This window comes from Chiloscyllium plagiosum, chromosome 28, assembly GCF_004010195.1.
Source record: "Chiloscyllium plagiosum isolate BGI_BamShark_2017 chromosome 28, ASM401019v2, whole genome shotgun sequence".
In the NCBI taxonomy this organism is placed as follows: domain Eukaryota; kingdom Metazoa; phylum Chordata; class Chondrichthyes; order Orectolobiformes; family Hemiscylliidae; genus Chiloscyllium; species Chiloscyllium plagiosum.
In genome coordinates this window covers 371,410-384,656 of record NC_057737.1, presented here as the reverse complement: position 1 = coordinate 384,656, position 13,247 = coordinate 371,410, and the positions used below count along the sequence as shown (strand labels likewise).

The following is a 13,247-nucleotide window of genomic DNA, read 5'->3' as shown; positions in this document are numbered from 1 at the left end:
TGAGATCTAACCTTGCTAATCAGTCTCCCATGGGGAACCTTGTCGAATGTCTTACTGAAGTCCATATAGATCACATCTACTGCTCTGCCCTCATCAATCTTCTTTGTTACTTCTTCAAAAAACTCAATTAAGTTTGTGAGACATGATTTCCCACGCACAAAACCGTGTTGACTATCCCGAAGCAGTCCTTGCCTTTCCAAATACATGCACATCCTGTACCTCAGGATTCCCTCCAACAACTTGCCCACTACTGAGGTCAGGCTCACCGGTCTATAGTTCCCTGGCTTGTCTTTACCGCCCTCCTTAAACAGTGGCATCACATTTACCAATCTCCAGTCTTCCGGCACCTCACCTGAGACTATCGATGATACAAATATCTCAACAAGAGGCCCAGCAATCACTTCTCTAGCTTCCCACAGAATTCTCAGGTACACCTGATCAGGTCCTAGGCACATTTAACAGGGAGGACTGTTCCGCATTTGTACCGGGGAGGTCCAGGTTCTCAAAAAAGGACTGCATTCTCACTGCACCGTCTTCGCTGCCCTCTGACCGGTATACCTCTGCAAAGTATTCCCTAAATCTAGCACTGATCTTTTTAAACTCACAGGTAACTGTTCTAGCCCTCTCCCTGATAGATATAATGGATTGGGAAGCATTGTTCTTTCTAGCCAGATATGCTAGATATCTAACTGGCTTATCTCCAAATTCAAACAACCTTTGCTTAGCAAAGGAGACCCCTTTTTGTTTTGCCACCTGTGTGTGCAATGAGTCGACAGCAGCCCGGAGAGCCATGACCCACTGCAGCTTGACCAGTGAAGGCCCATTATAATATGCTTCTTCAGCTACCTTCAGCCGGGCCTCCAACATCCACAGCTGCAACCCCCCCCCCCCCCCCCTCCCGCCTCCTTCTCGTTGTTGAAAATGAAATGATCACGTCTCGTAAATGTGCCTTAATGGCCTCCCAAAGTATTGCTGGATTACTGGCTGTATCCGAGATGATATCCCAGAAGGCCCTGAACTCTCTTGTAATGTACTCAACAAATTTGCTATCCCTTAACAGGAATGGGTCCATGCACCAGTGCCGTACATCTATTCTACCACACTTAATTTTAACATCGTAAAAACACTGGTGCAACGTCCGAGGTAGTTATATTCCCAATTTCGCAAAGCAATGTTCTGTCCAAACAGGCCAACGGCATAAAGAACATGTGGATTCGCGTGTGACACTTGGGTGGGTTGCAATAAAAAGTAAAGTCTCTTCCATTCAGGTGGAGATGCCTCCACACATCCACCAATTCCAAATCCTCACACGTTCACCAACTGTCTAGGTTAGGTGGGTGACCCTGCCAGGCCCCTCGGCATCCTGTCTACCCCGGGATCCATTAGGCGGTTAAAATCCCCTCCTATGATCGTACAGCGCACCCCAAGTTTCATCAGTTTAGTAACTGCATAAATTAGTAATTTAAGAGGGTGCACCAGGGGACAATAAACCTCAGGACGCCATATTCTTCTCCGTGTATTAGAGCTTTAAGAATAATGAACCATCCATCTTCGTCCTTAATTTGCTCAGTTACCTGGAATGGGAGGTTCCTTCTTACCAGCATAAACACTCTCCTTTTGGAGGTAAAGGAGGAGACTAATACCCTTCATAACCCCCTGTGTCAGTTTTGGATGTTCCTTATTGGTTAGATGCGTCTCCTGCAGCAGGGCAATGTCCACCCTTTCCTAAGGCATGACAGCAACTTCTTTCTTTTAAGGGGGGGAATGGCTCCCTTTTACGTTCCAGGTTCACCACTTGAACAAATCACTAGCCATGGTCGTCCAGGGCAGCCTTTGGTTCCCCAATAGGAGGAAGCTTATCTGAAGTGCAGCAAACAAGGAAAACATTAACTCTATAAAATCTAAATTCTACTCCTATGAAAACTACTATAACTAAAAAACTAACCACTACAGTTAACTTAAACAAACACCCAAATAAACCCCAATTCACTAGAGAGCTCCCCCCCTTATGCATAGGGGGCAATCCTCCCAATCCTCGCTACCATCCTGGCACCTTCCAGCTGAGGCCATGCCCCAGTCCCAGGCAATTCACCGATAAAGAAAACATGTTATTTACATTCTGAGAGTTAACAATGGACACACACACCTCTTCTCCATACATCTTAACTGCAGATATAGCCACCCCAATCCAGAAAAGGACAGCAAAAAAAATCCCAGACAATAATCAACCGACCGATGGATAATCTTAACAGGCAGCCCGACATTACTTGGCTCTACTGCACTACCTGTTCTGTCTCCTCATGTCTGTGTTGTTTATCCATCTATGTTTTACCAGGATGTTGCCTGGTCTGGAGGGAAGGTCTTATGAGGAAAAGCTGAGAGACTTGGGTCTGTTCTCATTGGAAAGAAGAAGGCTAAGGAAGGATTTGATAGAGACATACAAGATGATCAGAGGATTAGATAGGGTCGACAGTGAAAGTCTTTTTCCTAGGATGATGACGTCAGCTTGTACGAGAGGGCACAACTACAAATTGAGGGGTGATAGATTTAAGACAGATGTCAGAGGCAGGTTCTTTACAGAGAGGGTGGTAAGGGCGTGGAATGCCCTACCTGCTAATGTAGTCAACTCAGCCACATTAGGGAGATTTAAACAATCCTTAGATTAGCACATGGATGATGATGGGATAGTGTAGGGGGACGAGCTGAGAATAGTTCACAGGTCGGCGCAACATCGAGGGCCGAAGGGGCTGTTTTGTGCTGTATTGTTTTATGTCCTATGTTCTATAACTTTTACTATATGATATACAGTTTAAACCATCTACTGTCTTAATATTACTATATTCCTTAATTGGCATCTAGTACAGGATGAGAAAATATTTCCTCCAATTAAGTATTTGGAAGGTAGAAGCCATTGTCTTCACTCCCAGTCATGAACTCCATTCCTTAACTTCCTGTGTCTTAATTTTCAGCACGTTCCATTCTCTTATTGTCTCTGTGATCAATAACTTATCCTGATTCTCAGCTTAAAAATCTTGATTTTAAAATTCTCACTCTTTGTTTTTGAATCTTTCATGGTCTCATCCCTCTGTATGTCTGTAATCACATCAGCTCCACAACCTCCTGAGGTCTTAGCACTCATCTAATACTCTCCCCTTGACTATACCTATTTTTAATTACTCCACCATTGGTGGCTATGCTGTCAGTTGCTTAACCCTAGTCATTGGACTTCCTATCTTAAACTCTCTACCTCACTACCTTGCTTTTCTCTTTTAGAACTTACCTCTTTACCAAAGTCATTTTTCATCATTTCTGCTAGTGTAGCTCAGTGTTATTGTTTGTGTTATACTATTCTCTCATGCAGCATCTTGGATTGTCTCAACCATAGATAAAGATGAAACTAAAGCACTTTTAGCATGTTTAAGGTGCTATATAAATACAAGATGTTGTTTTGTTTGCAGGGTTCCCTGTGTATCTGCATGAACTTGTGGAAGGAGCAGAAATATTCACACCAGAAGTAAAGCTGCCAGAGAGGGTGGGTATACTCACTTAAACACTGAAAGGGATGTGACTGATGCTATCCTTAAGGGCAGCAAAATACCCTCCCCCCTCCTCCTCCCATCTAAAATCATTGTGTTGGTTTGCTTTTGAGATATAACAGAAATCTCAACACTGTTATCCTGTAGCATGTTGTATTGATCAGTTGTATAAGCTGATGTCATATAGGTCATTGGATGTTTCTTTGAGAAATGCTGTTATAATCAGTTGCTGCTTTGGTAATTTCTGCAATTCCAGATCTCTATGCATGATTATCTCTCTTATCAAATTCATAACTCTTGGCCAGGAGTAGAATTCCTCACATCTCTGTCCTTTAAAACCTAGGTTTGGTGTCATGCGTTAAATTTACTTTATCCTTATTCTACTGTGGTTCATCTGTGCTGTCCTGTACTTTGGCCTTTGGATTTTCATCTGGATTTCTCAATCATTTAAAAATAATTTGAAATTCCCTGAACTAAAAGTATTGAGCCCCTAAACTCCTCAATAGAACCTACTGTATGACTGTTATGTGTTCTGAGTGAAGATGGGAATATAAAATTTAATTTTAGGCTGGAGCTGAATTGGGGTCGATATTGGTGGTTTAATGCAAGGGTGTCAATGGTGACCATAAAATTGTGATTTTTAAAAATTCTCTCTACCAATCACTGATCAATTCTTGGCCAGTCCAAGAGTGCAGCGAGGATGTCAGGTTGCTTTTAACTGATATTCAATTCTCAATATCTCATTGTCTTATTAATGAGAAAGTCCCCAAATCTCTTCCCAGTCTGTGCTGAATTAACAAATGTCAACCTTAACATTCCTGTACAAAATGCCTGCAATGCTCCAAGTGCTGACCACTATCCATTACTTCACACTGCTACGTTCATGTGTCTGGATGCTGATGTCAAGAGTAGGCCTGCTTGTGTCTGCACCCTGCTGACTCCAGTGGCATCCACAGAACACTTACTTGGCTGAGGTGTGAGTGAACAGCAACATTCTGGGAACCTTGACCAAGTAGGAGTGGGCAGGAGGGGAAGCTGGATGGGGAGTCTTATCTTTTTGAATATTAAGCAAGTTTTGAAATGTTAAAATATCCTCTTCTCATGTCACATGGTTGTCTCTTTCAGAACCCAGAATTGATAGCCCGATTGGAAAAGATCAAAGCAAACCTTGCAAACGAAGAGTATAGGCGCATTACCAAAAATGTCAACTGCCAGGTGTTATCACTTACTTCAATATTTCTAATTTTCTATCTTTCACATTTGCTGGATCTTTTTATTCTTTGTTTTATTCCTTCGTGGATGTGGATATCGCTGGCTAAGACAACATTTATTCCCCATTCATACTTGCTTCTGAACTGAGTGACGGCTTGACCATTTCAGAGGGCAGTTAAAAGTCAGCCATGTTGCTGAGAGCCTGGAGTCACATGTAGGCCTGATTGAGTATGGATGGGAGATTCCTTCGCTAAAGGACATTAGTGGATGGATAGTTATGAAAATTGGCAGTTGTGATGTCATAGAGTCATACAGCACAGAAACTGACCCTTCGTTCCAACCAGTCAATGTTGACAAGTTTCCCAAACTAGTCCTATTTGCCTGTGTTTGGTCCATATCCCTCTAAGCATTTCCTGTTCATGTACCCATCCAAATGTTGTTTGAATGTTGTAACTGTACACGGCTCTTACAACTTCCTCTGCCAATTCATTCCACACACAAACCACCCTCTGTATGAAAACATTGTCCCTCAGGTCCCTTTTAAATCTTTCTCCTGTCACTTTTTAAAAATATGCTCCATAGTTTTGAACTCTCCATCCTAGGGAAAAAACCTTTGCTATCTAACAAATTTGTTAGAGTTCTTTGAAGTGATCAGAAAGGTTGATGAGTCTAGGGCATGAGAAAAAAGAGCAGGATTTCAAGAAGGCCTTTGATAAGGTTCCACATGGTAGGCTGCTCTGGAAGGTGAGATCGCATGGAATTCAGCAGGAGCTGGCAAATTGGATATACAATTGGCTTGATGGTATGAAGCAGAGGGTAATAGTGGAAGGATGCTTGTCAGACTGGAGGCCTGTGATGAGTGGAGTGTTTCAGTGCTGGGCCCATTACTGTTTGTTATCTTTACCAATGAGTTGTATGAGAATGTACAAGGCATGATTAGTAAGTTTGCAAATGACACTGAAATAGATGGTATCGTGGACAATGAGAAAGTTTATCAGAAATTGCAACAGAACCTTGATCAGCTGAGGAAGTGGGCTGAGAAATGGCAAATGGACCTTAATATAGATAAGTGGGAGATGTTGCATTTTGGAAAGTTAAATCCCTGTAGAAGTTTCCTGTTGAATGGTAGGGCCTTCAGGAGTGTAGTGGAACAGAGGGACCTTGGAGTTCAGGCGCATGGTTCTCTGAAAGTGGAGTCACAGGTAAACAGAGCAATGAAGAAGGCTTTGGCACCACTGGCCTTCATCAGTCAAGGATTTGAGTATAGAAGTTGGGGAGTTATGTTGCGGTTGTACAGGATGTTAGTGAGGCCACACATGGAGTATTGTATTCAGTTTTGGTCATCTTGCTTTCAGAAGGATTCCTGATGAAGGGCTTATGCCTGAGACGTTGACTCTCCTGTTCCTCGGATGCCTGACCAGCTATGCTTTTCCAGCACCACACTCTCGACTCTGATCTCCAGTCTTCACTTTACCCTTTCGGAAGGATGTTATTAAACTGGAAAGAGTGCAGAAGTAGTTTACAAGGATGCTGCCAGGACTGAGTTATACTAGGAGATTGGACAAACTAGGACGTTCTTCCGTTGCACATGGGAGACTAACGGGGAATCTTATAAAAGTGTATACGGTCATGAGAGGCATGGATAGGGTGAATGTATTAATTTTCATTTTCCCAGGGTTGGGGAATCGAGGACTAGAGGGCAACAGTTTAAGGTGAGAGGAAAAAGAATAATTGGGAACCTGAGGGGCAACTTTTTTACACAGAGGAGGTATGCATATGAAATAAGCTACCAGTGGAAGTGGTTGAGGCAGGTACATTAACAACAGTTAAAAAGCATTTGGACAAATACATGGATAGGAAAGGTTTGGAATGATATGGGCCAAGTGCAGGGAAATGGGGTTAGTGTGGATGGACAGTTTGGTCAGCATGGACCTGTTTGAGTCGAAGGGCCTGTCTCCGTGCTGTAGAACTCTGACTCTACCTAAACCCCTCATGATTTTATAAAGCTCTATACGGTCACCCCTTAATCTACTGTGCTGCAGTGAAAAAAAGTCTCAGCCTATCCTTGAACTCTCCATTCCTGGCAACATTCTGGTAAATCTTTTCAGGACCCTCTCCAATTTAATAACATCCTTCCTACAGCAGGGTGACCAGAACTGGACCCCTCAAAACAAAGAACATTTACAGCCCAGGAACAGGCCCTTCCGCCCTCCAAGCCTGACCTGATCCAAATCCACTCTCTCTAAATCTATCACCCAATTCCTAAGGATCTGTGTCCCTCTGCTCCCCACCTACTCATGCATCTGTCCAGATGCACCTTAAATGAATCTACCGTGCCTGCCTCTACCACCTCTGCTGGCAACGCGTTCCAGGCACCTACCACCCTCCGTGTAAAGTACTTCCCATGTGTATTCCCACTTAAACTTTCACCTCTCACCTTGAACACATCACCTCACCCTGGGGAAATAGCTTATCTCTATCCACCTTTTCTATACCCTTCATGATTTTGTAGACCTCAATCAGGTCCCCCCCTCAATCTCCTTTTATTTAATGAAAACAATCCTAATCTGCTCAACCTCCCTTCATAGCTAACACCTTCCATACCAGGCAACATCCTTGTAAACCTTCTCTGCACCCTCTCCAAAGCGTCCACATCCTTTTGGTAATGTGGCGACCAGAACTGTACACAGTATTCTAAATGCGGCCCAACTAAAGTCTTGTACGATTTTAACAGAACCATGTTGCCCATCCCTGATAAGCCCATTCTTTTCCAAATATAAATAGATTTTATCCCTCGGTACCCTCTCTAGCAACTTTCCCACCACTGTTGGGAGGCCTGTAGTACAGCCCCAACAATGTAACTCATCCTTCTTATTTCTCAGCTCTACCCATAATGCCTCAACTGTTCAAGCCCTCCATAGTGTCCCCCATTAGCACAGCCGTGATATCATCCCTGACCAGCAATGCAACTCCTCCCCCCTTGTTCTTCCCTCCCTGTCCTGTCTGAAGTGTCTATAACTTGGAACATTTAGTTGCCAATCATGCCTTTTCTTCAACCAAGTGTCTGTGATCGCAATAACATCATTTTCCCAGGCACCAATCCAAGCCCTAAGTTTATCTGCCTTACCCACTATACTCTTTGCATTAAAGTATATTCACTTTAGGCCACCAGTTCTCTTGCGTTCATCTGCTCTCTGCCTACTCTTCTCTTGGTAATTCTAAGTTCATGATCCTTACAGTCTCTAGTTTCCACTTCACTGCCTACTAGTCTTCTCTTCTGGTTCCCAGCCCCTGCCACATCAGTTTAAACCCTCCCCAACAGCAGTAGCAAAAACGCCCCCAAGGACATTTGTTCCAGTCTGGTTCAGGTGTAGACCACCCAATTTGTAATAGTCCCACATTCCCTCAAACCGGTCCCAATGTCCAACAAATCTGAACCTCTCCCTCCTACATCATCCCTCAAGCCACACTTTCATCCTGCCTTTTCTTTCATTTCTACCCTGGCTAGCACGTGGCACTGGTAGCAATCCTAAGATCGCTACCTTTGAGGCCCTCCTCTTTAACTTCTCTCCTACCTCCCTGAATTCTGCTTTCAGCACCTCATCTCGTTTTTTACTTATATCATTGGTGCCTATATGCACCATGATAACTGGCTGTTCACCTTCCCCTTTGGCTGCACAGCATTCTAAATCGGTGACATCCCTGACCCGAGCACCTGGGAGGCCACATACCATCCGGGAGTCCCGTTTTCGGCCACAGAACCACCTACCTACTCCTCTTACAATAGAATCCCCTCTGACTATGACCCTACGAGTTCTTTTCCCCACCCTTCTGAACAGCAGTGCCCGCCGATGGTGCCATGATCTTGGCAACTGCTACTCTCCCCTGGTCAGCCATCTCCCCTAACAGTATCCAAAACAGTATTAATTAGAGTGGTGCTGGAAAAGCACAGCAGGTCAGGCAGCATCCAAGGAGCAGGAAAATCAATGTTTCGGGCAAAAGCCCTTCATAGGAATACAGGTAGAGTGCCTGCAGGGTGGAGAGATAAATGAGAGGGGGGGTGGGAATGGGGAGAAAGTAGCATAGAGTACAATAGGTGAATGGGGGTGGGGATGGAGGTGATAGGTCAGAGAGGAGGGTGGAGTGGATAGGTGGAAAGGAAGATAGGCAGGTCGGACAGGTCATGGGGACAGTGCTGAGCTGGAAGATTGGAGCTGGGGTGAGGTGCGGGAAGGGGAAACGAGGAAACTGGTGAAATCCACATTGGCATGGGGTTGAAGTGTTCCAAGGCGGAAGGTGAGGTATTCTTCCTGCAGGTGTCGGGTGGTGAGGGAGCGATGGTGGAGGAGGCCCAGGACCTGCATATCCTCGGCAGAGTTGGGGAGGGGAGGGGGGGGTGGGGAGAGTTGAAATGTTGGGCCATAGGGCGGTAGGGTTGATTGGTGCGGGTGTCCCAGAGATGTTCCCTAAAGCGCTCCGCGAGGAGGCATCCAGTCTCCCCAATGTAGACGAGACCGCATCGGGAACAACGGATACAATAAATGACATTGGTGGATGTGCAGGTAAAACTTTGATGGATGTGGAAGGCTCCTTTGGGGCCTTGGATGGAGATGAGGGAGGAGGTGTGGGTGCAGGTTTTGCAATTCCTGCGGTGGCAGGGGAAAGTGCCAGGATGGGAGGGTGGGTCATAGAGGGGCGTGGACCTGACCAGGTAGTCACGGAGGGAACGGTCTTTGCGGAAGGCGGAAAGGGGGAGATGCGTTGGAGGGCATCTTTAACCACGTGGGAAGGGAAATTGCGGTCTCTAAAGGAGGAGGCCATCTGGTGTGTTCTGTGGTGGAACTGGTCTTCCTGGGAGCAGATACGGCGGAGGAATTGAGAATATGGAATGGCATTTTTGCAGGAGGTAGGGTGGGAAGAGGTGTAATCCAGGTAGCTGTGGGAGTCGGTGGGTTTGTAAAAAATGTCAGTGTCATCTGATCATCTGTTTTGGAGGGAGATGACCACAGGGGACACTTGCCTTCCTACTCTTTCTCTGCCTTTTGGTCACCCATTCACTGTCTCCCTCAGCAATCCTAACCTGAGGTGTGACCAGTTCACTAAACGTGCTATCCACGACCACCTCAGCATCGTGGATGCTCCACAGTGAGTCCTTCCACAGCTCCAGAGCCGTCATGCGGCCCAACAAGAGCTGCAGCTGGACACACTTCTTACAAGTATAAGAGTCAGGGACATCAGCCACATCCCTGAGCTCCCACATCAAGCAAGAGGCACATGCCACGGGGTCTGAGGTTCCCTGCCATTGTAAGCCTTAGCTTTATATCAACTAATTAAAACCAAACAATGCACTTAAATAAAAACCTTACCTTTTAGAGTCCTTTTCTTCTGGTTAGAGGAAGGAGGGCCAGGAGGGAGATGCTATACATGTAGTATCTCGGGTCTAGCCGCTGCCCAAATGTATACTAAGTCCTTACCTTCCCGGCAACCTCCTGGTCTCCAACGTCACCCCTGTCTCTCGCTGCTCCCGGACAGAAAGAAAAACATTTGAAGAAAGTAGCCCGGAGCCTAACTGTGCTGGTTGTTTTAAGCAGGTGTAACATGGATATTCCAGGAGAGATACAGCTGGTCAACCCACTTAGTTGTAAACAAAACAGAATTCATTTACAAGATTACCGAATGAAACACAAACGAATACCAAATAACTTAACCTACCCGAAAACCCAACGTAATGATGCTGTTCCACATACTTGCAACAATTCCCATAAATACCCCTTGGCACAAATGGTAAAATCAAATACAGGGTCTTGCAGGAGAGAGAGAGAGAGAGAGAGAGATGGCAGAGGGATTCAGTGTGAAACACCTTCTTCCATGGAGCTGTTTCTTGGACCAGCAGCCTCACACAAGCATTTTTTACTTGAAAGCCTTTTGCTTCAAGGCAAGTTAGCTATAATCAAACTGGCCTTAAACCAGGCCAGACTTTATGGAATTGCTGCTTTTATGACCTCTCTGAAAAGAAAGCTAAGGACAGCATAACCTTACTTAAGGAGCAGCATCATTGCAACACAATACTCCAAAAATCACCTCACCAAGGTCCTATACATCCTTGCTCCTATACTCAATGGCCTGAGCGATAAAGGGAAGCATGCTAAATGCCTGTCTACCTGGATGCAACTTTCAAAGATCTATGTACCTGAACCCCCTTGGTCTTTCAGTTTGACAACAACATCCAGGTTCCTACCATTAACAATATGAGTCCTGTCCTTGTATGTTTTACCAAAATACAATACCTCACATTTATCCAAAATATACTCCTTGTTGCCACTCAGCCGCTCATTGGCCCAATTGATCAAAATCCATTTATATTCTTCAATAACCTTCACATCAACCATACCGCCGTGTGGTCCACAAACTTACTAACCATACCTCCTAAATTCTCATTCAAATCATTTCCATAAAATCCAATTGGCAAGTTCTCCCTGAATCCCATGTGATCTAACTTTACTAATTAGTCTAGTATGTAGAACTTTGTCAAAGGCTTTGCTAAACTTCATGTAGACAACATTTACTGCTCTGCCCCTATTTTTAATGATGTGATCATCACTAGAGAAGCTTTTCATCTAGAATTCTGATCAATTCAAATTTCATCATCTGCCATAGCAGGATTCAATTCCTGCTTCCAGAACATTAGTCTGGAACTCAGAAATTATTAGTCCCATGACTTTACCACAGTTCCGTTCCCAAAGCTAACCTGTAGCAAAAGGACTGTCCCACCTGGGACTGGAGTTACATTCTTCTCCTAACCTCCCTTTCTTGCTCTTTTTACAGCAGATTAACCGGTACGGCACTCTGGGAGATTTGGGAAGACAAGGTGAGTGACTGATGCTCATTAAAAACACTGATTCCAGATTTGTAACTTGTAACTGTGAACCTGTAACTCAGCACCAAACAGACCATTATACTCTCTAGATTTCACACTGCAGAATAGATAAAACTCACACAGGGGACAGTGATGGGACCTTTGCTGATGCTCCGACATACTCTAAACTTCAGCCTGCTGTATTGCATGGACAGAAAAAAGGGCATTTCACTCGATGTTTTTTATGTGCTGTGCTTGTTCTGAGGGTTCCTTTACTGATACCATGTGGTGAAAATGGAAGTGTTCTATCTCCTAGACTCTAGCATTCTTCATTTGGATAAATACTTTAGTCAGGGGCACAGATAGGCATTTATATGGCCCCAAGCAAGACTCTAGGATGGTTGGACAAACTTGGGTTATTTTTGTTAAATCGTGGTGGGGCTGAAGGGGGACCTGATAGAAGAATATAAAATTATGAGAGGCATGGTTGGGTGAATAGATAGTCTTTTCCCAGGGTGGAAATGTCAAAATTGAATCAAATGAAATGGACTATCAATGCCACTTCTACCTTGGATCATGGTGGAGTAGGGCAAGTGCTGATCAGGTGTCACACTTGCTTCGTGCACTATTAGTGAGGATTGAATTGAAGGTGACCTCGCATTGTGTCTGGTTGGGAAGTGGGTGCTCAGACCCTTCAGCTTGTGCTGACATGGGAAGGTGTGCTTGGAGATGCTTCTGTTTAAAGAATCTGTCAGTGGGGTCTTAAAACCCTCTGCTGCCAGTTGGAGAGGTCTTTGTTGTGAGGAACTGTTTGCTGTGTTGAATTTTGCTCTAAGGACACTGCTGCGATGGTTACTGAAGTGGAACTGCACTGCTAATTGTCCCTCAAATCCCCTAAACTGCTGTTTTTGGTGCAGTGCGATCGGTGAAGGCAGTGGTGGTTACCATCTTTAACTTCCTAGTGACGGTGGGAGCTGCATTTGCCTGCACATACCTTGGCAGTCAGTACATCTTCACGGACACAGCAGCGGTAAGTGTTGACAGCAGTTGTTGTACCTCATATAGGTAAAGGAGAGAGAAGCACTACTAATCATAGTGTAAAGGGGATAAGCTCTGGGAAAAGGTTAACGAAGAACATTAGTAAATTGGAGAAAGTGCTGTCATAAATCAGATAAGCAAAAACTGTTTTCTTTAGTGTGTAGGTCAATACACAGAATTCATGAATTCAAAATAATTGGTGAAACATTTCTGGGTAATACAAGTAGCTTCCATGCTGAATATTGTTCTAATGTGGAACTCCGTACCTGAAGTAGCAGTAAAGCTACATCCCCAAGGAACATTCAAAAATCAGTTGGACAATCAAAGAGCTAATTTGCAGGGGAGTGGGATCTGGGCTGTTGGATTAAACTGAATAATTCTTTCAAAAAGCTGGTACTGACACAACTGGTCAAGGGGAAACCAACTGTGCTGTGTGTATGTTTGGAATAGTGTAAATACCACAAAGTGAGCCAGGCAGGTGGCAGCACAACACGCAGCACAGGAGCAGAGAACTGGGGAGTCAAGAGCAGCAGGAGATACTGGATAAATACCTGAGGAGTGGGGTCACACCGAGTGGGGGAGGGAGGATGGGGGGGGTGGGGGTG

At 44.7% G+C, this 13,247-nt stretch overlaps 1 protein-coding gene across 1 annotated transcript in view; it reads left to right on the top strand.

The window, feature by feature from the left end:
• The window catches only part of tmem199 (transmembrane protein 199), a 24,554-nt gene that overhangs the window by 8,769 nt on the left and 2,538 nt on the right, over positions 1-13,247 (top strand). Inside the window, exons 3-6 of the mRNA XM_043718046.1 lie at positions 3,459-3,532; positions 4,662-4,751; positions 11,574-11,616; positions 12,522-12,634. Coding sequence (XP_043573981.1) covers positions 3,459-3,532; positions 4,662-4,751; positions 11,574-11,616; positions 12,522-12,634 — 320 coding nt within the window. The remainder of the gene's footprint in view (positions 1-3,458; positions 3,533-4,661; positions 4,752-11,573; positions 11,617-12,521; positions 12,635-13,247) is intronic.